This window comes from Cottoperca gobio, chromosome 9, assembly GCF_900634415.1.
Source record: "Cottoperca gobio chromosome 9, fCotGob3.1, whole genome shotgun sequence".
Lineage (NCBI taxonomy): Eukaryota > Metazoa > Chordata > Actinopteri > Perciformes > Bovichtidae > Cottoperca > Cottoperca gobio.
The window spans coordinates 29164309-29187596 of NC_041363.1; the positions used below are offsets into that span (position 1 = coordinate 29164309).

A 23288-nucleotide genomic window follows, 5' to 3' on the forward strand; every position below is an offset into this window, starting at 1 on the left:
CCAGAAATGCTGAAGGCTTTGGGTGTTGAGGGGCTGTCTTGGTTGACACGCCTCGTCAACATTGCGTGGAAGTCTGGGACAGTGCCTAGGGGTTGGCAGACCGGGGTGGTGGTTCCCCTATTTAAAAAGGGGGACCAGGAAGTGTGTGCCAACTACAGGGGTATCACACTTCTCAGCCTCCCTGGAAAAGTCTACTCCAAGGTACTGGAAAGGAGGGTTCGGCCGGTAGTCGAATCTCTGATTGAAGAGGAACAATGTGGATTCTGTCCTGGTCGTGGAACAACGGACCAACTCTTCACTCTCGCAAGGATCCTGGAGGGGGCCTGGGAGTACGCCCATCTGGTCTACATGTGTTTTTGTGGATCTGGAGAAGGCGTATGACCGGGTCCCCCCGGGTGATACTGTGGGAGGTGCGAGGGTCACTTCTGAGGGCCATCCAATCCCTGTATGCCCAAAGCGAGAGTTTTGTCCGGATACTCAGCAGTAAGTCGGACTCCTTCACAGTGAATGTTGGCCTCCGCTAGGGCTGCACTTTGTCACCAATCCTGTTTGTGATTGTCATGGACAGGATATCAAGGCATAGTTGTGGAGGAGAGGGGTTGCAGTTTGGTGGCCTGAGGATCTCATTGCTGATCTTTGCAGATGATGTGGTCCTTATGGCATCATCGGTCTGTGACCTTTAACTGGATCGGTTCGCAGCTGAGTGTGAAGCGGTTGGGATGAGAATCAGCACCTCAAGATCTGAGGCCATGGCTCTCAGCAGGAAACCGGTGAATTGCCTACTTCGGGTAGGGAATGAGCCCTTACCCCAAGTGAAGGAGTTCAAGTATCTCGGGGTGTTGTTCGCGAGTGAGGGGACGATGGAGCGAGGGATTGGCCGGAGAATCGGAGCAGCGGAGGCGGTACTGCAGTCGCTTTACCGCACCGTTGTGACGAAAAGAGAGCTGAGCCAGAAGGCAAAGCTCTCAATCTACCGGTCTATCTTCGTTCCTACCCTCACCTATGGTCATGAAGGTTGGTTCATGACCGAAAGAACGAGATCACGGGTACAAGCGGCCAAAATGGGTTTTCTCAGGCGGGTGGCTGGCGTCTCCTTTAGAGATAGGGTGAGAAGCTCAGCCATCCGTGAGAGAGTAGAGCCGCTGCTCCTTTATGTTTAAAGGAGCTAGCTGAGGTGGTTCAGGCATCTAGTAAGGATGCCAACTGGGCGCCTCCCTAGGGAGGTGTTCCAGGCATGTCCAGCTGGGAGGAGACCCCGGGGAAGACCCAGGACTCAGTGGAGAGATTATATCTCCTCACTGGCCTGGGAACGCCTCGGGATCCCCCAGTTGGAGCTGGAGGATGTGGATGTGAGAAGGGAAGATTGGGGTTCCTTACTGGAGCTGCTGCCCCCGCGACCCGACCCCGAATAAGCGGTAGACAATGGATGGATGGATGGATGGATGTCAAAATATGGGCTGAGCTCAAAGTCTCCTCCCAACATAATTTGGCTTTTTCTCACTTCAGCTGCTGCAGCCTGCTGCTAATGGAGCTTCCATGTTGGACTTGTGCAGGATGACGACGGCTCTGTGTTTTTTTCCACAGGCACAGTGAAGCAGTTATGTAATTCAGCCTGACTTTACACCGCCTGCCTGCGTCACTGAATACAGGGCCACTAAGGTGTGTGTGTGTGTGTGTGTGTGTGTGTGTGTGTGTGTGTGTGTGTGTGTGTGTGTGTGTGTGTGTGTCTGAAACATGGAGGCTGTAATTACAGAGTCAGTGAACCTCCCCTTGAATGCAAATAATGGACTTGTAATTCATGTTGAATGAGTTGTTGGACAAACTGGCAAATGAAATTGACAATGAGCTGCATATTAAGCACTTGTATGCCAGGCCAATACTGTTGTGTGTACCAAAGCTTTCAGCAGGTGAGGCCCACTGAAAACATTTTTAATGGAGTATGAAGGATGCACTCATTTACTAGAAGTGATGTAATAGACAGTTTTGGTTCTGATGTCAGAACTAGAGCCTCTTAACTCTTTGAACCAAGAGCAAAGAGAGAAGATATACATCTCACAACACACTGGGAAGTGATTATAGTAACAATATCGATAGAAATCCTGTCTCGTAAAGAATCTTTTCTGTCCCACTATAACCAGTCCATCAGTGTCTGTGTCCCACTATAACCAGTCCATCAGTCTCTCTGTCCCACTATAACCAGTCCATCAGTGTCTGTGTCCCACTATAACCAGTCCATCAGTGTCTGTGTCTCACTATAACCAGTCCATCAGTCTATGTCCCACTATAACCAGTCCACCTCTGTCCCTCTGCATAAGTTTTCAAACATTTTGAGCTGAAAGAGGCTTTGTAGTCACATCAGGGATTATATACCCCTTCAGCCATCTCGTGGTTATTTTTAGTTTTTGTGTTTAGTTTGTTCCCTGGTGAAATAACTTATTGTCATTGCATTTTAAATAAATTATTTAAATTTGACCATATGGCGTTAGTGTGGTACATTCCCGCAGACATATGGTGGATATATCAGCACCATGTAGCCTAGCTTTTTAAATGACAGTTGTCATGTTGCCTGTTTTTATTTGTGAATTTGTGGTAAACTTGTATGTATTGTTTCAGCCTGGCTGATGACATGGATATGTTTACAAGCAGTATGATTATAATGAGTATGTGTGACTTAATACACTAAACAAAACTATTGTGGAAGTAACATTTGTTATATAACTTTACTTTACTTAACTTACTCTCAACTAAAATGGGACGTCTATACATGTCCATGTCATACACTTCAGCTGCTTTATGGCAATATTGAATTTACAGGATTTTCACAACAATGTGATGAAAAGTCTTGATTTATCAGGTACTTAATTTAAGGATTAGGTATTAGTCATTGGTTATTTTATCAATTTATTTCTCAGTTGGATTTTCATGGACCTTGACTTGCTTGCTGTTATTTAATATTTTATTTTTATGCAGCTACGAGTTTTAAGAGTGCCTTATACTGTAGGTAGAATGATCCTCTTTTACTCCATCCTTTTTATAGTGGATGTTATTCCTTTAAATTTTTTACAATTCTGTTGTAGAATAATTTTTCCAAATGTTTTGAATAGCAAAGTAAAAGAGATACAAGGAAATAGTTTGTGAAGTTACTTAGGTAACCAGTTTTAGATATTGGTATCATTTTTGCTTTAATAAGATCCTTGAGAACAATATCATTTTCCATAGATTGGCTTGAAATACCAGTATGTATATATGGTTCCAGTATGTAATTAGATAAATCTTTACAGGGGTTTTGTGCGGGACTATTTCTCTAGGTGTATACTCTGTGGTAATTATTAGCATACAACTTATTTGTTGTGGAATCCCGATCAAAGACATTTTTTGAAAATATAGTGGCCAGTGCCAGTTTAAAAATTCTGCTGTTTGTGGATGATTCTCTTCTTTATCCAGATATATTAACAGTATATTAAAATCACCTATGACATGACACACTTAACCCTCTTTTCATACAAGTTTGAGAACATCTGATAACCGTTGGTTAACAAGATCAATATCAGAATTGGGTGGTAGGGAAATACCTCCAGAAATTACATTTCTTCCCCAAAGTGAAGAGCATAAAGTAATTTCAATACAAACAGCTTCAAAAGTCACAAGATCACCTCTGTTGACACATTGGTATCTATTGATGAAGAGAGATGAACCTCCTCCAGTTCTCCTTGCCCTTGTCAAATGAATGGCTTTGTCACTAGGTGATGAAACCACTGGTTAGTTTAGCCATGTTTCAGTTAAAGCTACAGAAATGTAGGATCCAGGCATGAAAGATGGTTCAAAACAGGATCATGTTCGTTATAGCTAGAACTTGTGATTTCAAGTGTACAGAAGTTTTGTCTTCAACATACAGTCTTTTGCCATCTTTTAGCGAAATTAAATCATTATTATGAAGAGCATCGAAAGGAAATTCTGATGTATATTTTTGGCAGGTCCGATTAACCCACTCTACTGCACATTTCATACGTATATCATATATTTTTTGTGGATACCACATTCATATACTGAACCTTTTATACTCTTATTATTTGCACTGCAGATTTTTTGGGGATATTACATTTTTGATAAGTTATTTAAGATTCATAATAAAGGGTTGGGAAAAAGCTGAAGAACTCGGAGCTTAAATGTCGAATCAAAACAGCAATCCTCTAGTTCAATCGATATATTTATTTAACGTGATAAGTCAAACATAGAAAATATTCTCAGCTGAGGACACATTTTGCGTCGCCGTTTCCATAGACCGCATGGCTCAAAGAGCCCCCATGTTGCTGTCTCACGGCTCCGCTCCAGTGTGTCTCCAAACATTTGAAATCATCGCATCTAATACATGGAGTAGGCGTTGACCTTCTCCTCATTGGTCCCAGTTTGGCGCCAACACGATCCTCCGTCAGCAGTCAGGTAGTAATAGTTTGTTGACCCGTTTTCTTAAAGGGGAAGTGCCCCTATTATGTTTGTAATACACTCAGTGCAGAAAATACATAATTGCAGAGAAACATATTCGTAGTGTAGATATATATATATTGATTGAGGTAAACAAATACATACGATAGTCTTTCCAATATGGATTAATTTACCTGACAATTCCCCCTTTACACACCATTTATGGTGTGTATAATCTCCAGTAAATATAAGGCACCGAGTGGTGTACAAATTCAGCATATGGTATACAAGAATACATTCATAGTGCACTTGTTTTTATTCCAGTCATAAAAAGTACCTTCTGTATAAAACCAAAGAACTTCATTTGTTATTCCAGCATAAAGACAATTAGCTTCAGTATAATAAAAAACACTTCCAGTAAAAGACAGTAAATATTAGTAAACTTTTAATGTCTGTATAAGATTGTAATATCTGTATACGAACAATTTGCAGACACCCCCTTTTTCAGCTAGCACCATGTCTAATGCAATTCCGTTCTGTAATCAGGCTAGTTCTATCAAATTGCATAAATCTATGGCGAGGGGCTGATACTCGTGTACATTTGTTTTGTTATTGTGGAATCAATCAATCTCGTCATGTGGCTTCTAATTTATGGTATAGCAACATCCACATACAGTAAGTATTCAGAATCAGAATAATCTTTCTAATACTGAAGATACCAGTGACATGAGAACTCTCCATCTCCCGGACCGTCTTTCCATAGCATCACCAGACTAATTCTCTACTCCTGAATTCTCTGCTAATTCTTTATATAATGTTGTCAATCTTTGTAAGGCTCTAGTAACTGATCTCTCTGAAACAGTATTATTTGATATAATTGTGCAACAGGATGATCCAAACATGGCACACACACACACCTCCTTTCTCTGCTAGGAGCATGTCTAAAGACATTCTATCATGTCAATAAGCTGCAAGCTGCTTGTTGTTCAGCTTGTCCCTTAACGGCATCCCTTGTAATAATTAATAAACCTCTGTTAGATGCAATGAATGTAATTAATCCACATTCTTATTAGTAGTTGCCCATCATAAAAACAATGAGTCAAAACCTGCTCCAATTTGATTTCTGGCACTCCCCGGGGGACTCCTACTGCATCTCTCGTATGCTGTGGAGCTGAAGCTCTCCCCAGGTGCTGTGTTTCTCTTCAGCCGAGTTCAAGCTCACAAGAGTTTGACCTGTTGTGGGCCAAACATAGAAACGCTCGACCAGTGTCATCAATGCACATATTTCAGTCTTGTGTTATTGGTTCTGTGAGTTGGAAATCTCTTAATGAGATTTTTGCAAATTGGGCTGAGTGGTTCTGTTACACTGTGCATCATTGTTAACAGACAGGTTTACTCTGTTATTGGTCCGAGTATTACTGGGACTGGGCTTAAAGCAAGGAGGGGCCTGACTGGTACACACACACACACACACACACACACACACACACACACACACACACACTATATTTACTGAGCTAGTGGTATATAGTTTGCAGTCAAGCCACATATTCTTCTCCACATATCCTGTCTCCCTGCTATTCTATTTCTTACTGTAGTAACTTTACATCCTTTCCTACTGACTGCTTGGAGATTGCAGTCTTCTTGTTTTCTACCTTTATCCTAAAGTGTCCTTGTGGACCTGCTCCTAAAACCTCAGCTGCCTAAAACAAACAGTCTCTAATCTCTGGGATGCGATGAAACGATGGTGAGGAATAATGGATCACAATCATTTATTTTCTTACATGTCACTCCTCTCCGTGGCAGATGTGCTCCTCTGCCCACCTGACCTGTTCTGCATATTGTTAGGGAAGAGGGACAGGTTATTACGTCACAGAAATCAAATTTGATGTGGTTGTGCAGTCTCAGGTGTACAGGGCTATACTCACCCTCCTGTGATGACTGACCCCCATTTCACAGTCCCCTTCTAAAACTTCGGGTTGTTGAATCTTCACTGATGGTGAGACAAGCGCCCCTATGGGTACCACCTCCCTGTGTAGTCAGACTTCACCACGAAGAGGTCCAGTTTCTGCTTTATGGAGTCAGTGTCTCTCACAGGAGTGGTGATATATTTATGCGTCACCAGGATATATTTTTCTCTCCCTCTTCTTCCTTTCCCAATGGTGGTATATTTCTAAATATGGCTCTGATAGTTTTCCCGGCACAGATAGGGAAACTTGGCATGATTTCCATTGTTCTTTTATACCATTAGTCTTTCACACTTATTTACATCAACACTGATTATTGTACCCTAAATGTTCTTATTCTGTCTAATGTTTTATGTTTTTGCAGTGCAAGTACTTTGGCCTGCAATTCTTACGTAAAGCTTATTATTATCATTATTATTATCCTTTACCCACATTACCTTATTTTACAGTTCATTTAGCTGTAAACACTTTAGCTACTGTCATAGCGTCTACTGTATGTGTTGGAAATACTTCAGCTCATTTTATATACACGTCTATAATCGTTAAACTATATTTATTTCCTTTATATTTATTTAGTTCAGAATATCCGTTTCAGCACATCTGCATGGATTTTATTGGAGTCGGCCTTTGAATCAAATGCTATGAATATACTCTATTAATATAATACTCAATATAATACTCCCCCTTTTGAGACATGGTCAAATACCGTGTCTCAATACACACATTTATATAATCTTCTTGGTAGTACTGAGTTCTTCTCTGGTCAAGTGTTCTTTCGTCAGTCGTCTCTGTCAATGCTATCAGTTCTGCTGCTCTGCTGACAGATGATTGGGTAGAGCTTCTGCTTTTAATACGTCGGTCTGTGTCACTACAGAAATCTTGTCACATTCGGATCCTCTAGGTTACTTTACATGATCCGTTAACAAACATTTCTATCTCTGGTTCCTCTTAGGGAACGTCAGTCAAGTCTGGTCTTGGTGAAGTTCCTTGTCCGTCTCTGTCGTTCAGTCATGTGGTTCTCCGTCCTCAGCTGTTGGAATTAATGTAGATGGATCAAAGTTGTACATTATTCTATAGTCAGATGGGGTTGTGAAAACAAAACTGACACTGCATGTGTCACTGTTAAAGTCAATGGCCTGAATAACACTTGATGCAGAGGCCTGACCTGCCATTGAAGCTGCAGTTACTGCTCATGTGCGGTCAGGCATTGCCTTATCTACTGGGTCTAGTTGTGAAGAGTAGTGAATCACTGGTCTACTCTTATCTCCATGGTTCTGTGTTAATACTAATGTCATGAAGTCTGCTGTTTAAATAAAAGGCTTCTTATAGTCTGGTATTTCTAAAACAGATGAGTTTACCAAAACTTTATTTTCTTAAATAATTTGTCAGCTGTTTCATTCCCTATTATCTTACAAACTCTCTTCACCATATTTCTTCCTCATGATATTTACGATCGGACCCTCAGGAGCTTCTAGCTCCCTACACTGTTTAGACTAAACTCTCAGAAGATTCTATCTCCCTACTATTCGTCTGTCGACGATTATAGTCTTTCACAAAATGTCATGAGGTTTGCTTAATATTTTTGGGAGAGGTGGGAACGGACAGCCATCCAAGAGGGAATCACGCCGGCCTTTTACAGAGGGATACAAAGAAGCTGTGACCGTGTGTGTTAAATGGGTTATGCTGACACTTCTTGCTTAAACAGATACCATCTCTAATATGGCCTGATACTAAAGTCTTTTATTATTATTTATTATTCTGAACGTAATCTATCATTAGCTGATTGTTTTTATTTTACGCTCTTTATTCTGAGTATTTTGCGGCTCTGTTCTGTTCTAATCATTTCTGTCTGCTCCAGAATTACACAAAAAGTCTACATATCTGTCACCCACACACTTATTAAACATGTTTTCTCAAAAACATATAAGAGACAGTTTTCTACACTTTACAATTCAGCCTCCTTTAATTGACTATGATAGTGTGTGTGAATGCAGATATACGACCTGGTTCCGGAAGTGTGGATCCCCGTTGCTGGGGAGTCATGTTCTCTTGTCAGTCCTTTTTCTGACGTCCAGGTCTACAGTCTGGGGTTCTGGTTTCACCTTTTTCTTCTCTTTAGCTTTCCTCAATTCAATTGGATTTTAATTGTAATTTACCAATTTGTCTGCTGGTGCACGGTTTTAAATTTAGGTGCGCTTTAATTGCCGTCCTATAGGTGGAGGTGTTTAAATTTTGTAAAGTTTCTATAAACTTTTAGTTGTAGTCTCAATTTTGTCCACCAGAGGCATTTAGCTATCAACCGGGGTTGTGGGTTTTTTAAATTCCCACCGGATGAAGAAGGATAGAAAATGGAGTTTTCTTTGTTCTAAATTTTCTCTCCTTCCAGTTTGGAGAAAACTCGCATTTTTGGTTTTAATCACTCGGTCACTACATCACTTATGCATTTTATTAACACCCAAAATGCTCCAGCATAAGACTCAAGGTTTAGGTTTATCACAATTTACTTTCACATGCCTCGTAACCTCAAGTAGGCGGAATTAGCGACCCAGCATCACGTGGCCACCGTTAGCTGGTCCTAATCTCTGAGGCCTTTCACAAAAACGTCTCCTTCTTTCACGTTTTTCCAACTTAAAACTACTTCACACACACACTCCACGGTTCTCTTTGATTTCACAACCGTCCCCCAGTCAGTTTGAACAGTTTTCACCCGTTCTACAAACTCCAATGCATTAGCTAAATATCAACGCTAGCTTAGCCTCGCCTTAGGCCTGCTTTAGACACACTTTACTCACAACAATACAACAATACAACAAATCTTAACATGTTTTACACTATGCTTGCCGCAAAGGAGATGATATACAACATCTGAGACTATGAGGCGATCGTCATCGGTTCTCACGTAATTCAGGATTATAATCACTATCCTCCTTTGGTAAACAACACTAGCTTCTAAGCCACGCTTCCCCTAAATCTTTGAATTAAACTATACCTATCTGCCTTCCAAAGGACTTCTTTAACATTAAACTAACTAAGCTTTCTTAGCTACCTTCCAAAGGTGTTTTCGTATTAAACTACATTCAATGCAAGCTTACCATAAGCTTTATCCGGTACCAGACCGGACACCCCCTGGGATTTGTTTGATTAATCTATAAGTTCTCCCAGAACTCTAACCAGACTACGCTGGAGCCCTCCCAAGGCTTTTAATAAATATCGTTAACACAATTAATATTTTCGATGCTTGCTCTTATCACTTGTATTTCAACATTCAGGATTGCTTTTTATCGTTTAACAGCAGTTGTATTAGCTATGACCGTCGAACATTGTTGCTGGCATTCATTAATAAGTTTTCCTAGTCTACCTGCAGTGAATATTTGTTTTAACCGGTGTTCACTCTCACCTGATCTTTTGCACGTGCAATGAATACCAGTCAACGATACTCGGCGATCGTTCTTCACTTCTCCTTTCGGGAGCCCACCCAGGGACGCCAATTAAAGGGTTGGGAAAAAGCTGAAGAACTCGGAGCTTAAATGTCGAATCAAAACAGCAATCCTCTAGTTCAATCGATATATTTATTTAACGTGATAAGTCAAACATAGAAAATATTCTCAGCTGAGGACACATTTTGCGTCGCCGTTTCCATAGACCGCATGGCTCAAAGAGCCACATCGTTGCGGTCTCACGGCTCCACTCCAGGTGTCTCCAAACATTTGAAATCATCGCATCTAATACATGGAGTAGGCGTTGACCTTCTCCTCATTGGTCCCAGTTTGGCGCCAACACGATCCTCCGTCAGCAGTCAGGTAGTAATAGTTTGTTGACCCGTTTTCTTAAAGGGGAAGTGCCCCTATTATGTTTGTAATACACTCAGTGCAGAAAATACATAATTGCAGAGAAACATATTCGTAGTGTAGATATATATATATTGATTGAGGTAAACAAATACATACGATAGTCTTTCCAATATGGATTAATTTACCTGACAACAATACAGAATGAAGACTGACGCAGTTACTAAGATAAAATATGGGCATGTTATGAAATTGTAGATATGCAATTTGTCCCTTGTTACGTGCTTCCGTAAGTTGAGGGCTCATTTGTTACTGTCTCACATTGTCTGTAAAATCTTCATTGATGAAGATCTTTGTGCCTTTAAGTTTTTTTCCTCTTTGATTGCTCTAAACATATTGCCTTGTAATGTATTACATATTCAAACGTATATTTGGGTCAAATTCCAATTAGTCAGCCAGCAGTTGTTTAACTTTAGATTCTGTGCCTTGCCATGATTTACTCCTTTCTCAAGGGACTCCATCAATGATGATGTGGTTCCTCTCACTGGCTCTTGAGATATTCTGATTTTCCAGAAAGTTTTTTAAAAGAAGACCAGTGACATGGTCAGACAGACTTTTGTTAAGATCATCTACATACTTTTGCTAGAATTGCAAACATTTTTATGCCCTGTACATCTTCCATTATACTGTTCATCCTTGTTTAGTGGAGTCCATAAATTATTGAACATATATCGAACATGTTTCTTTCCAATTGCTCAATTAAGTCTACGAAATGATCTGCTGATCAAGCTGTCTATAATAATGGCTCAAAGACAGTAAATAGGAATTCTACTCCTAGTTGGCTTGTTTAGCCCGATGGTGGACAAAAGAAATAGTCAGTAAACTAAGAAGAAGAACACTTCTGTTGGCAGCAGCCACCACTTTAAATAGTGTGATGGTAAATCTGATCAGTTGTCTGTTAAGGCCGAGCAATTAGTTTTGAGTGTTTGCAGAAAATGCAGCACTTTATTATTCTTAACTCAAGGGCGGGTCGAGGCACACATCCAGGTAGCAGCCATCTGGAACTCGTTTTATCACAAGATGACATACAAAGTCAGTGGAAGGATGCCATTAGACACGTATTTGCACGAGTTCAAAATGTTTCAACTTGATCGGAATATTTGTAGACTTCCCGGAGTTTTATGAATGTGCTTTTTAAACGTACACAGACAAGTGAAAAGCAGAGAGACTGGAGGTAAATAACAGAAAGAACTCACATTTCTGGTGAGTTCTAAGTCCCACACGCACACACAGTCCATTTCTACTGTAGCTAGTTGTGCGTCTGTAAAGTTGGGACATTGGCAGTTTGGGGCAAATCACACAGGTCTACATAAGTAAAAATGACCTCATTTAATGTACAGTATTTACTTAAACTCCTCAGGTCCTGCTGTGAAATTTGAGCGAATGACACAGGGCAAAACGTGGCTTTGCTCTCTGTCTTCATGCACCTTAATACATTGGTATTTGTATTGATAACGATCTTTTTATCTAATTCCCAGCAAGAAAGCCGAATAGCCTAAATAAAGTGAGTCTCAGACTGTGTGTTGGGCGATATGGACCTGCTCTGCTCTCTTTCTCACTTTTTTGTAAATATTCTCATTCTTGGCACCTTAGGAGACCGACATAATAAATCACACCTTCATAATATTTCCCGACTACACTGATGTTTTTCCAATTTTTTCCAAGGAGTTTGAAATGGAACCTCGCGACAATTCACTTTCAGTAATCACCACTACATAAATAACGTATAACCTACAATCTGTTAATATAAAAACAACAAGTTAGTACTAATGGGAACAAAAGTATGAGGGATCTCAGGGAGCTGGGGCTCCTCCATCCTCCAGACCTGAATGACATTCAAATAGGACCGAACTATCTGCACCATTTTCAAATGTCAGCCAAACACCGCTTGGACATACTAAGACAGGACTGACGCTTTACCACTGTGTCTGTCAGTAGCCATGCATTCATGAGCAACAACTGAGAACTTTCCCAACTCATCAAACAATGTTCCAGTTCACACTTCATCGCCTGTGGCACTTTAGTTACAGTAATGCAGTTATACTGGATTTCAATACTGTTCAAGCTGGATGGAACTTTTACTTTACTTGGTCCTTTTTTAATAGTACAATGTTTTGAGTAATATTTGTGGATATATCTTTTTAAAGAATCCAACACTCTGAAGCTTTTTAAAAGAGATGCAGAATGATGTCATTGGTCAGCAGGTGATTCAAAAGTGTCGCTGTTGTCGATACATTGCATTTTTTACATGTAACCTGAGTTGAAGTAGTTTTCTTATTTTCCCAGTTTCACTACAGGGGAGACTTGATTTTCTCGACAGTTAGTTGGAAATAAATATGGGCCTATATCGAAAACAACATCGGCAATCGGCCAAAATGAGTTGAATATCAGCATATCAGCAAACATCCAATATCATGCATCCCTACTTTTACACCATTTATGGTGCCATATACTATGTCGACACAGCTCGTGGAGCAAAAGCAGCATGTTCGCAGAGCAGCAGCAGCAGCTGTAGCTTTAGTAGAGCCCAATACACAATCACTGTAGTTATGCACATTAAATGAAAGGAAATACTTTAAGCGTGAAGATACCATTACGCAGTCTGTTTAAACATCTTTGATTAAAATCGAGTGTTTCTGCTCCGTCAGATGCGCATCAGACAGACTTGTGTAGACAAGCTGTTACGAATATCAATGTGCAATCTGAAAAGTACAAATCTGTGCTGTGTTCTAACTGTAAGGAAATCTCTCCTCTGTAGACAGTTAGTCTCAGTTTAGTGTTAAGTCTTCATAAATGATTTGATGATGACTAAACGATATTAAAAGTGATACATGTAGCAAATGTGTTTGAGACAAAAAGCTGAGACTATAACAAGTAGCTGTAATCTTGATTCCATACTGTTGTGTGTGCAGGATCCTGGCAACTGTAGGGGCTGACTTTGATCTCAGAACACTGAGGGCGGTGAGAGTACTGCGGCCGCTCAAACTGGTCTCCGGTATTCCAAGTAAGTTAACTTCACATTTAAACATATTTTTATAGCAATTAGTGATAATGAGCTTACTAACTAGCACTGATAACAATACAGCATTATCAAAGATATTCCAGAAACTGAGTTAGAGTCAGGACGTTGCCTGGCTCAGCATTAAGACCTAAAACTGGCTAAATAACACAAACCACAAATGTAAAAAGAACCATTTGTGGTTTTAGGAGGAGTTACAAGACGGAGTTATCTCTTGTCAGACAACAGCCGGGCTTGTTGTCACAGTGAGGTTGCCAAGTTTGATGACCAAACCCAAAACCTGTGCCACACCTAGCGAAACTGCAGAATACTGGGTGGATGGATGAATAATTCTTGCCCGTAACTAAATGATAATAATAATAATGATAGTAATAATAACTAAATAATAAAATAATATTAAAATTACATTTATAAACAAACAAAACACAATGCGTTAACCAGTGCTTCAGAGGTCTTGGGAGGTGTATTTTTTAATTTTGGACAAAGCTAGCTGTTTCCCCCTGCTTCTTGTCTTTATGCTAAGCTAGGCTAACCAAGTCTTGATTCTAGCTCTGTACTTAACAGACAGACATGAGACTGACATTGACTTTCTCATCTCACTCTCAGAGTGCATGTTTTCCAAAAAGTCATCCTTTAAAGTTTAAAGGAAAAGGTTGAAGATGATAAGCCTGTGCTGATAGAAAAGTAGTCCACTAACACTATCAGCACCTTGATTCTTAGAGAGGTAACAGTGTAGTATGTCCCACAGTGCATACACTGAATTGTCAAAGAGTTCCTTTAACAATCTCCACCTGTGTGATCAGTCAATACTTCAAGGGAACTTTAGTTGCAGGCCATACCTTTCTCTCTCGCACTGTCACTCTCCAATCAAGGCTAACAAAAGATACATTATGTTAATAAAATAAAACATTTAAAAGCATGTTTCTATTGTCTGCATCAGGTCTTCAGGTGGTATTGAAGTCCATTATGAAAGCCATGGTACCACTGCTGCAGATCGGCTTGCTGCTCTTTTTTGCCATCCTCATGTTCGCCATCATCGGCCTTGACTTCTACATGGGCAAGTTCCATCGCACCTGCTTCAGAATAGACACAGGTAAGCAAGAGGAGAACAAGGGAGAAACAAGTTCTTGGTGTTAACCTCGGCATGATTGTATGTAAGTTTAGGTCATTTTAATAAAATAAAATAAACTAAAATACAATAATATATTGAAACTAAAAATAAGCGAATGAAATTTATTTTTTGGTTGAATATTACTTTGATTCAGTTCTGTAATTATTTTTAATAAATGATTTATTTTCATTTTTCACTTTCATAAATATTTTGATATTTGAGTTTCATTTGCAGATTTTATGTTTTCAGATTCAGATACATTTTTTTCTCAGTTTCGGTGTTGGTTTGTTGAACTGCACAATCTGTTACAGTTTATTGCTCTGTTGGTACTCAGTACGGTCAGACAGCTTGCTTAACGGAACTTTGTCACTGGTGTCAGTTTTTTACTGCCAATCACGGGAATATGTGTATAGCATGTGAAAGCATAAAATCTGCAAGTGAAAAAAACAAGAACTCAAATATCTAAATATATATGAAAGAGAACTTTTTTAATAAATAATTTATTCTAAAGAATTACAGAACTAAATCAAAAATAATATTCAACCTGAAAAAACCTTTCATACACTTATTTTTAGTTTGAATATATTATTGTATTTTTCAAAGTTCAAGATCAAAACTTGAACTTTCAGTTTACATTTATTTTTCAAATGATGATTTAGATCCATAGATTATGTAAACAAAGTGCGGAGTGGATCAGAGCAGAAGTTAAAACATGTACATTTCTGTAACAGCATTGAAGAGAACAGCGTGGGTTGTAATGTAAATGTAATCACTGTGGATAAAAACAGGAAATTATGTCAAAAGTACTTGCTTAAATGTTGCCACATCATTGTAGTGGAACCAATGTTTTATGCATAAGATGGAATGTTTTTCTGTTTCACTTTTACATAATACATCCCCAGCCTTCTCTAAAAATATCATGGCATGTTAGTGTATTTCTGCATTTGTGATGGTGTGTAAATTGTATGTTTGCGGCTGTAGACGAGCAAGCAGCAGATTTCCCCTGTGGGCTGGAGGCGCCGGCAAGGACCTGCGACAATGGTACCACCTGCAAGGAGTACTGGACCGGACCCAACTTTGGCATCACCAACTTTGACAATATCCTCTTCGCTGTTCTCACTGTTTTTCAGTGCATCACCATGGAGGGATGGGTAGAGATTCTATACAACGTGAGTCCACTAACCGGAAACACATCTGGGCCTAAATGCTGTTTCTAAAGCACCATGTCTGTTAAGGGCTGTGGGTACAGCCAGAGCTGAGTCAATAACCTGTATCTGTGTCACACCTCATTAGGACACGAGCGGCAAGTCTGAGTCTATTCACTCAAATGAGAGAAGTGAACGTGAACACAGATTATGACTAGTCTACCTATTATTTCGCCCCATAGTCACCAACGTTAAATGTTGGACCCATTTTTCACAAACCACAAATCTTCAGAACATTCTGATACTAAAATTAACTTTTTTTCTTGACCTATTTTTCTGATTTGTCTGCCTCAGCAACACACTCTCGCAAGATCTGCCAACACAGAGCATTAACGTTAGTCAAACTATCAATATTTTAAGTTATTTTAAGTTACATATATTTTATGTCAACTGACGGTTGCAAACACCCTAGCTAACTAATTTTCATAATGCTAAATATATCTGTTAGCTATAAGTACATATTCTTAGAACATCATGACAAACGATGTTATCTGCTCCTAACAAATGCAGCTTCTGTACTAACGGAAATGCATCACTGGCTCCATTGGGTCAGATTCGTCACTTGCTAGTTATTGGTTAGGACGTAGCAAAAATAATCCTCCCTCTTTAATATTGCCAATTTATTTTTGCCACAGTTATTGAAGGAGAGTCATTCAGCACAAAGTTACTGTTATGTAATGATGACTGTTATGGTAGCATTGAGTTAAATTCCTTACTTTACAGTGGCTGTTGTATTTCAAGTCAAAATCCTGATCATATTTAGTTGCCAAGCCAAAGAATGTAAAAACCAGTCTATAGAAAGCATGCCCGTGTGAATGTTCAGGCTCTTCTGTCCTGTACATCATTGCTGTGACATTGCGCTCTTCCTCCTGACTGCTCCTTCCCGTCCCAGCCGTCCTCGGGGGGATGATTAGAGACAAGCATAAGAGCCTGCGGAGGATGACTCACACACAGCTCCGGCTCTCATTAGGACCACAGCACAGCAGCTTTACTGCTAGCATGAAAAACATCACAGATCTCTTCTATTTGCATAAAGTCAGGATCATATCATACATGCAAACAATTATGCAATAGGCTGAATTGTAAAACAGCTGTAGTAGGAAAAGCTTGTGTGTAGAAGTGTGAGTTTCTTCTAGTAGGGTTTAAGTAAGAGAGGAGGGAGGTTGAAAGCGATCAATAGTAGTTTGGTTGCTGAGAGGCGTGGTAGATAGGGTATGCTGCTTTCTTTGAGGTCAAATAATTGTTTCCCCCCCTGTAACAGTTACACATTTATCAGGAACATGGACAGCAGGACAGAGCTACAAATTAACTTTATTATACCCAAGAGCAAGAGTGAAAGCAGATTGAGCACAATAGGTGTAACTCAATGTTAACTAGACCTGTGCACCTCTAGTAATTTGTAATCATTTCGGAGGTCGTCTGTGATCTTAATCCTGTTTGTCAGGTCAAAATTCCCCCGCAAATGACCGAGCATATCTCACCACAGAGGTTCTGTCATAACATTAGTCCTGTGTGAATCGGCATCTCTCGTATCCCCATTAGACAGAGGTGCTAAGCTCTTTTTGCTGCACAGGCCTGTTTTGGCTGAATATGATTGGTGGATTCTCTGATTGAGTTGTCAAGAGAGAAGTGACGGCTGTCTCATTTCCTGCAGCTGTGGGACCCGGGATCTTCATCAGAGTGGCCATTCATCATGGCCCTCGTCTGTCTCTGCCAAAGCTGTGACTCTGATGGGCATGGAGAGCAAAACTCAAACTGTCACTTTCTCATTAGAATACCTTGTTGCTATAAAGTATTAGAGGCGCTTGATCTCTTTATACTTTGCCTGAACATACAGTACAGTTAGTGTGTAGGATTAGAAAAAGCAAAGTGGATTTGTTGATGAATCCTCCAATTAATATGAATTGTACATCGATAATAACCAACAACTAACTAAGATTAGGTCATGAAATAGTTCTGATAAAACCATCGCACCTGATTTTCCTTGTATTTGTGTCGTGACTGTACACATGATTTTATTGACCCCACTTGATGATTTGCGGTGGTGTTCTTAGATTGGTAGTTTAATAAAATCCTAATTACTAACTTGCCATCTAACACGCACACAAACACTCTCTCTCTCTCTCTCTCTCTCTCTCTCTCTGTCTCGTGTGTGTGTCTCGCTCTATCTCTGAACTCGCTAGTGTTAAATACAACCTGCGCACAGTTATTATTTTAGTTTAATAAACATCTTAAAAATACATTTAAAAAAGATGCCTAGGCACGGCGGGGGTCAATTTAGGCAAGGCGGCCCATCTAAATTGATGTTTGTTTGTGTTGACTTTGGGACTAACTGAGTGGTGTACGGATATTTTGTTTATTAACTTGAATGGCAGAGACGAAGGCACAACTTGTGTTCTTGTTTCGCCCTCCCCGTTGACATAGAACTGCTTTGCTTTGGGGAGCGTGCAGCAGCTCTAGGGGACGGACCTTCAGTTAGCGGCTGTGGCGGCTTGGATTCGGCCAGCGAAAACACCAGCACCTGGAGGAGTCACAGCGTGCTGGGGGAGCGCTGGGTTTAACCTGCAAAACGGCAGTAACAGAAAGTCTGAGGATCCGGCGAGGGGTCGAGGCAGTCCCCCTCCCCCTGGATCTGGGGTAGCTCTAACTATATTCGAGCTGTCTCCCAGTTGCAATACATTCGGGCAACACATTGAACCTTTAACTAAGAAACACCCTCTTGAGTTCAGACTGCTGAAGCCTCATATAAACCACTAACTATTTGAATGTATTCCATATTGTATTAGGACAGACTCTAGAACGTGAACATATCCTTTAATGAAGGTGTAAACACAGTGTAATTGAGAATGCTTTTGGATCAACATCTGAAGGTCTTCTGGCAGCATTGGCATCAAATCTCAGCCAGCTGGAAATGCAATCTGTAAAATCTGACGACATTCTTTATTTGAATGTAACCTTAATTTACCCAGAAGGTTCCCATTGAGATTAACAATCTAACTAGACCTGGCTGAGACAGACACACAACAGCATGAATAAATAAATGCACAGTTACAGACAGAAAACACAGAAGGAGACACAAACAAAATAAAAAATCAAGCATAAATATGGAACATCACATTTCAAAAAAGAAATTTTTCCATCAACTTTTAATTCACTTTTAATAGAAATATATAATACAATACTCATACTACAATACTACATGTACAATATACATACTACAAACACTAAATCTATCTATATATTAGTTTGATCATCTTTGTAATTTTTGTATTAATCTTCTAAGCCACAATATATTGTATGTTTGCTCATGGTTACAGTAGTAAAATTGCCTGCAGTGCTTCTAACATGGGCGTGGTCTGTTGTCTTGGCAGTCTTTAAGTGTTGCACTGTCTCAATGTTACATAGGAGAGGGTACTGTTGGCTTCACCAGCCTTTTCTAGGGCTTGTCAGGGCTAGTTAAGGTCATTTGCACGAGTCCAGCAGACTTTCAGATGCTATCAGACGGAGTTCTGGGGAGCAGGATGTTTACAAGGTGGCTAAAGGACGACAGCAAGAACAACATACAGTGCAGAGCATACACTGCCACTTGTCATCCAGTACTGCTGTAACCCTGTCTCCAGTCCACATTAGAAGTGGTGGAAATCTCTATTTCTTGCAATACTTTAATTATTTAAGATAATGAAGATTAAATAGTATATAAAAAGTGTCAGGTTTTAGCCGTGTGAATTCAAGTCTAAAGCGTGTTCGTGGTGTTTGTATGAGTCAGTGCCTGTGATTTCCTGCTCTGTGTCTAGTCTCTCAGACAGTATGGGTGGGGCATTGCTATTGATGGCAGTCCTCAGGCTAACACTTTAAGGAGCAAAACAGGACTACTAATGGCTTTTCTATTGCCTTGTTTGCTCTCTCCATTCTGTTAGCCAAGGTCTGAGGCAGCCTCACCCCAACACCAGCTAATGCACCAATATGCCCTGCCCTCTGCAGTCACTCCCAGCTCAGAGCTACATTATGACAGATGATTCTTTTTACAACCCAGGCCTTCTTGTAGGCATTGACTGGCAGCAGTTCAACAGAGATTGCCCCATCACCCTTTCCCTGTTCCTGCTGCGCTCGTTGTCTTTGTTGTTGAAGTAGACTTCCCATCAAACAAACAAACAAAATAATATATTAGTAAGTTCTGGTGTAGTGTTTATCTGATCCCTGAACAGATCTGTGTGGGACAGGTAGCATTGATATGTATATGTCAGAGTCTGTGAAAACGATGAAACTTTTTTTTTATTCTTAATCCTTTATACGATTCATCATGTGTTGATGTAGCTGGTGAAAAACAAAATGGATTGCAATCAGGTTTGATATGTGGCTTATTGACAATGTAAGTGTCTTGAATCTCATCTGAATTTAATCATGGTACGGGAACTTGAAATTAAAGTGTAAATGGGGTCTTAGATATGACATTAGGTTCCACTTATTTTACAAAAATATTGCTTTATATTATTGATATCATGTTAATATTGACAAACTGCCGAGCTGTCTGAACTCACTCCCTGTGTGCTATACGGTGCACTATATTTTTAATGCAGTAATGTAATGCCATGTACTCTTTGCTAACAATCCCACAGTACCGTGCGTCACATTTGATAGGGAATAGTGATGTTGGTCCCTCATGACTCTACTGCACTTTAGCTTCTTAATGTAACGTTAGCTGCAGAGATTGACAGGACAAGCTAAAACAGTGATACGCTACAGATGATGATATGATGTACGGAGAACTTTAACTGGCAAATTCAGTTTACTATCCACCTGCTGTTGGTCTTGTTGAAGTCATATTTGACTGAGAAGTACAGATGGCGAGAGGGTATTAAGCAATAAGCAGTAAAGAATTAGATTTTATATTTTGGCAGACTCACTTAATTAGAATTAATTAGCTACAGCCGACTAAAGGCTTTTACACAACAGGGAAGTGACAAATAAACACTGTTTTGCATCAAAACTATTCATACATGCAGCACGGTTATTTTGTTGCAGCACTTTTTCAATGAAAAGTTCAAATAGATTCGAGTCAGCTCATTCTTCAGAGAAAAACAAAAGATTCAACATAATTTCTCATGACACATTCTCTATTGAGTTTTCTTTTAGCAAAATACTCTGAGTGAATTTTGAGTTCCCTCTTTTAAACAGTTACGCAATGTATATGTCTAGGGCTGTTATTATAATAGGTAAGAACGAAAGAAGTGGAACTGGTAGTTTGCGCTTCATTTCTCAAAGTTAAAGTTTGCCGTCTTGGTTCGGACTATGGAACCTCAGTGTCGTTGTTTTATAGTTCTCATAAGTATAGGTGCAATGTATAACCCTTGGCTACACTACGATAGTGTACGCTTTGACTTGACGTTTGTTCTGCACAACGTGATTGGTCACTGCCCTTATTTGCTGTTGGAAAGCTTTTTTGCCATGTAATATTTGTAATATTTGTTCTCTGTGAAAATATTCATCAATCCATCGTCTACCGCTTATCTGGAGTCAGGTCGTGGGGCAGCAGCTCCAGTAAGGAACCCCAAACTTCCCTTCTCCGGGCCACATCCGCCAGCTCTGACTGGGGGGATCCCGAGGTGTTCCCAGGTCAGTGAGGAGATATAATCTCTCCACTGAGTCCTGGGTCTACCCCGGGGTCTCCTCCCAGCTCCCTACGGAGGCGCCCAGGTGGCATCCTTACTAGATGCTCGAACCACCTCAACTGGCTCCTTTCAACGTAAAGGAGCAGCGGCTATAATCCGAGTCTCTCCCGGATGGCTGAGCTTCTCACCCTATCTCTAAGGGAGATGGCAGCCACCCACCTGAAAAAACATTTTGGCCGCTTGTACCCGCAATCTCGTTCTTTCGGTCATGACCTTCATGACCATAGGTGACGGTAGGAACAAAGATCAACTGGTAGATCGAGAGCTTTGCCTTGTGGCTGAGCTCTCTTTTCGTCACAACGGTGCGGTAAAGCGACTGCAATACCGCCCCAAGCTGCTCTGATTCTCCGGCCAATCTCTCGCTCCATCGTTCCCTCACTCGCGAACAAGACCCCGAGGTACTTGAACTCCTTCACTTGGGGTAAAGGCTCAATCCACCGGTTTCCTGCTGAGAGCCATGGCCTCAGATCTTGTGGTGCTGATCCTCATCCCAACCACCTCACACTCGGCTGCGAACCGATCCAGTGACTGTTGAAGGTCACAGACCGATGATGCCATAAGGACCACATCATCTGCAACAGCAGCGATGAGATCCTCAGGCCACCGAACTGCAACCTCTCTCCTCCACGACTACGCTTCGATATCCTATCCATGAAAATCACGAACAGGATTGGTGCTAAAGCACAGCCCTGGCGGAGGCCAACTATCCACTGGGAACGAGTCCGACTTACTGCCGAGTATCCGGACACAATTTTCGCTTTGGGCGTACAGGGATTGGATGGCCCTCAGAAGTGACCCCCTCACCCCATACTCCCGCAGCACCCCCCACAGTATCACCCGGGGGACCCGGTATCCAGATCCACAAAACACATGTAGACCGGATGGTTGTACTCCCAGGCCCCATCCAGGATCCTTGTGAGAGTGAAGAGTGGGTCTGTTGTTCCACGACCAGGACGGAATCCGCATTGTTCCTCTTCAATCAGGCCGAACCCTCCTTTCCAGCACCTTGGAGTAGACTTTACCAGGGAGGCTGAGAAGTGTGATACCCCTTTTTGAATAGGGGAACCACCACCCCGGTCTGCCACCCAATAGGCACTGTCCCAGACTTCCACACAATGTTGACGAGGCATGTCAACCAAGACAGCCCCTCAACACCCAAAGCCTTCAGCATTTCTGGACGGATCTCATCAACCCCTGCAGCTTTGCCACTGTGGAGTTGTTTGACTACCTCAGTGATTTCAATCATGAAAATTGACAATGGTCCCCATCAGCTTCCAGGTCTGCCTCTACCATAGAGGGCGTGTTATTCGGATTCACGAGTTCTTCAAAGTCCACCGCCCGATAACCTTCTCAGTCGAAGTCAGCAGGGTTTGTTCATGACAAAAATTTGAAAAAAGTTTGAAAAAATATGTTGACATGCAAATTAATTTCATAAAAAAAGCCCCCTGTAACAGCTGTTTTGCCGTCAACTTTCACTTCTTACATCTTTTTATGATATTTGTAATGTAAGTTAGAATTTAAATTGTAGCTCTTGCCTTTTCTAGCCTTGATTTGGATTTGAAAACTGTTTATCATTCAGCAGTGCTGTGAATAACAAGAAAGTCAATGTGCTAACGCTATCCATTAGAGCTTCACTCTTGTAGTTTTCTTTGGTAATATAGTTTCCAAAAGCAAATATACCACTCTCCTACGCACCTGTCTCATGAATTACATTTGCAAAGTGTTTTTCCGCTTTGAATATAGTTTCCAACCATCAGTGGCAGCACTGAGCACATTGAGGCTGCGGCTGCTGCCCTGGTCCTGCCTGACGCCCACGTTTATACATATATATATATATATATATATATATATATATATATATATATATATATATATATTATTATTATTTTAAGCCTTTTTGACATTATCCTGGACTTCATCCTTTCTTTTTCTTTTTTGATCACACCATCATTTATGTCACATGAATGAGACCAAAATCATGCAGCTGGTGCAAATGGTTGAAGAGCAGCTTTCAATTTACTTTGGGTATGTCGTTTGTAGGTATTTT

At 40.6% G+C, this 23288-nt stretch overlaps 1 protein-coding gene across 1 annotated transcript in view; it reads left to right on the plus strand.

Annotated features, from left to right (window-relative positions):
* Positions 1–23288, plus strand: part of cacna1ba (calcium channel, voltage-dependent, N type, alpha 1B subunit, a) — a 153894-nt gene that overhangs the window by 32473 nt on the left and 98133 nt on the right. The window contains exons 4-6 of the mRNA XM_029438793.1: positions 13150–13241; positions 14197–14349; positions 15349–15536. Of these exons, the coding sequence (XP_029294653.1) occupies positions 13150–13241; positions 14197–14349; positions 15349–15536 (433 nt within the window). The remainder of the gene's footprint in view (positions 1–13149; positions 13242–14196; positions 14350–15348; positions 15537–23288) is intronic.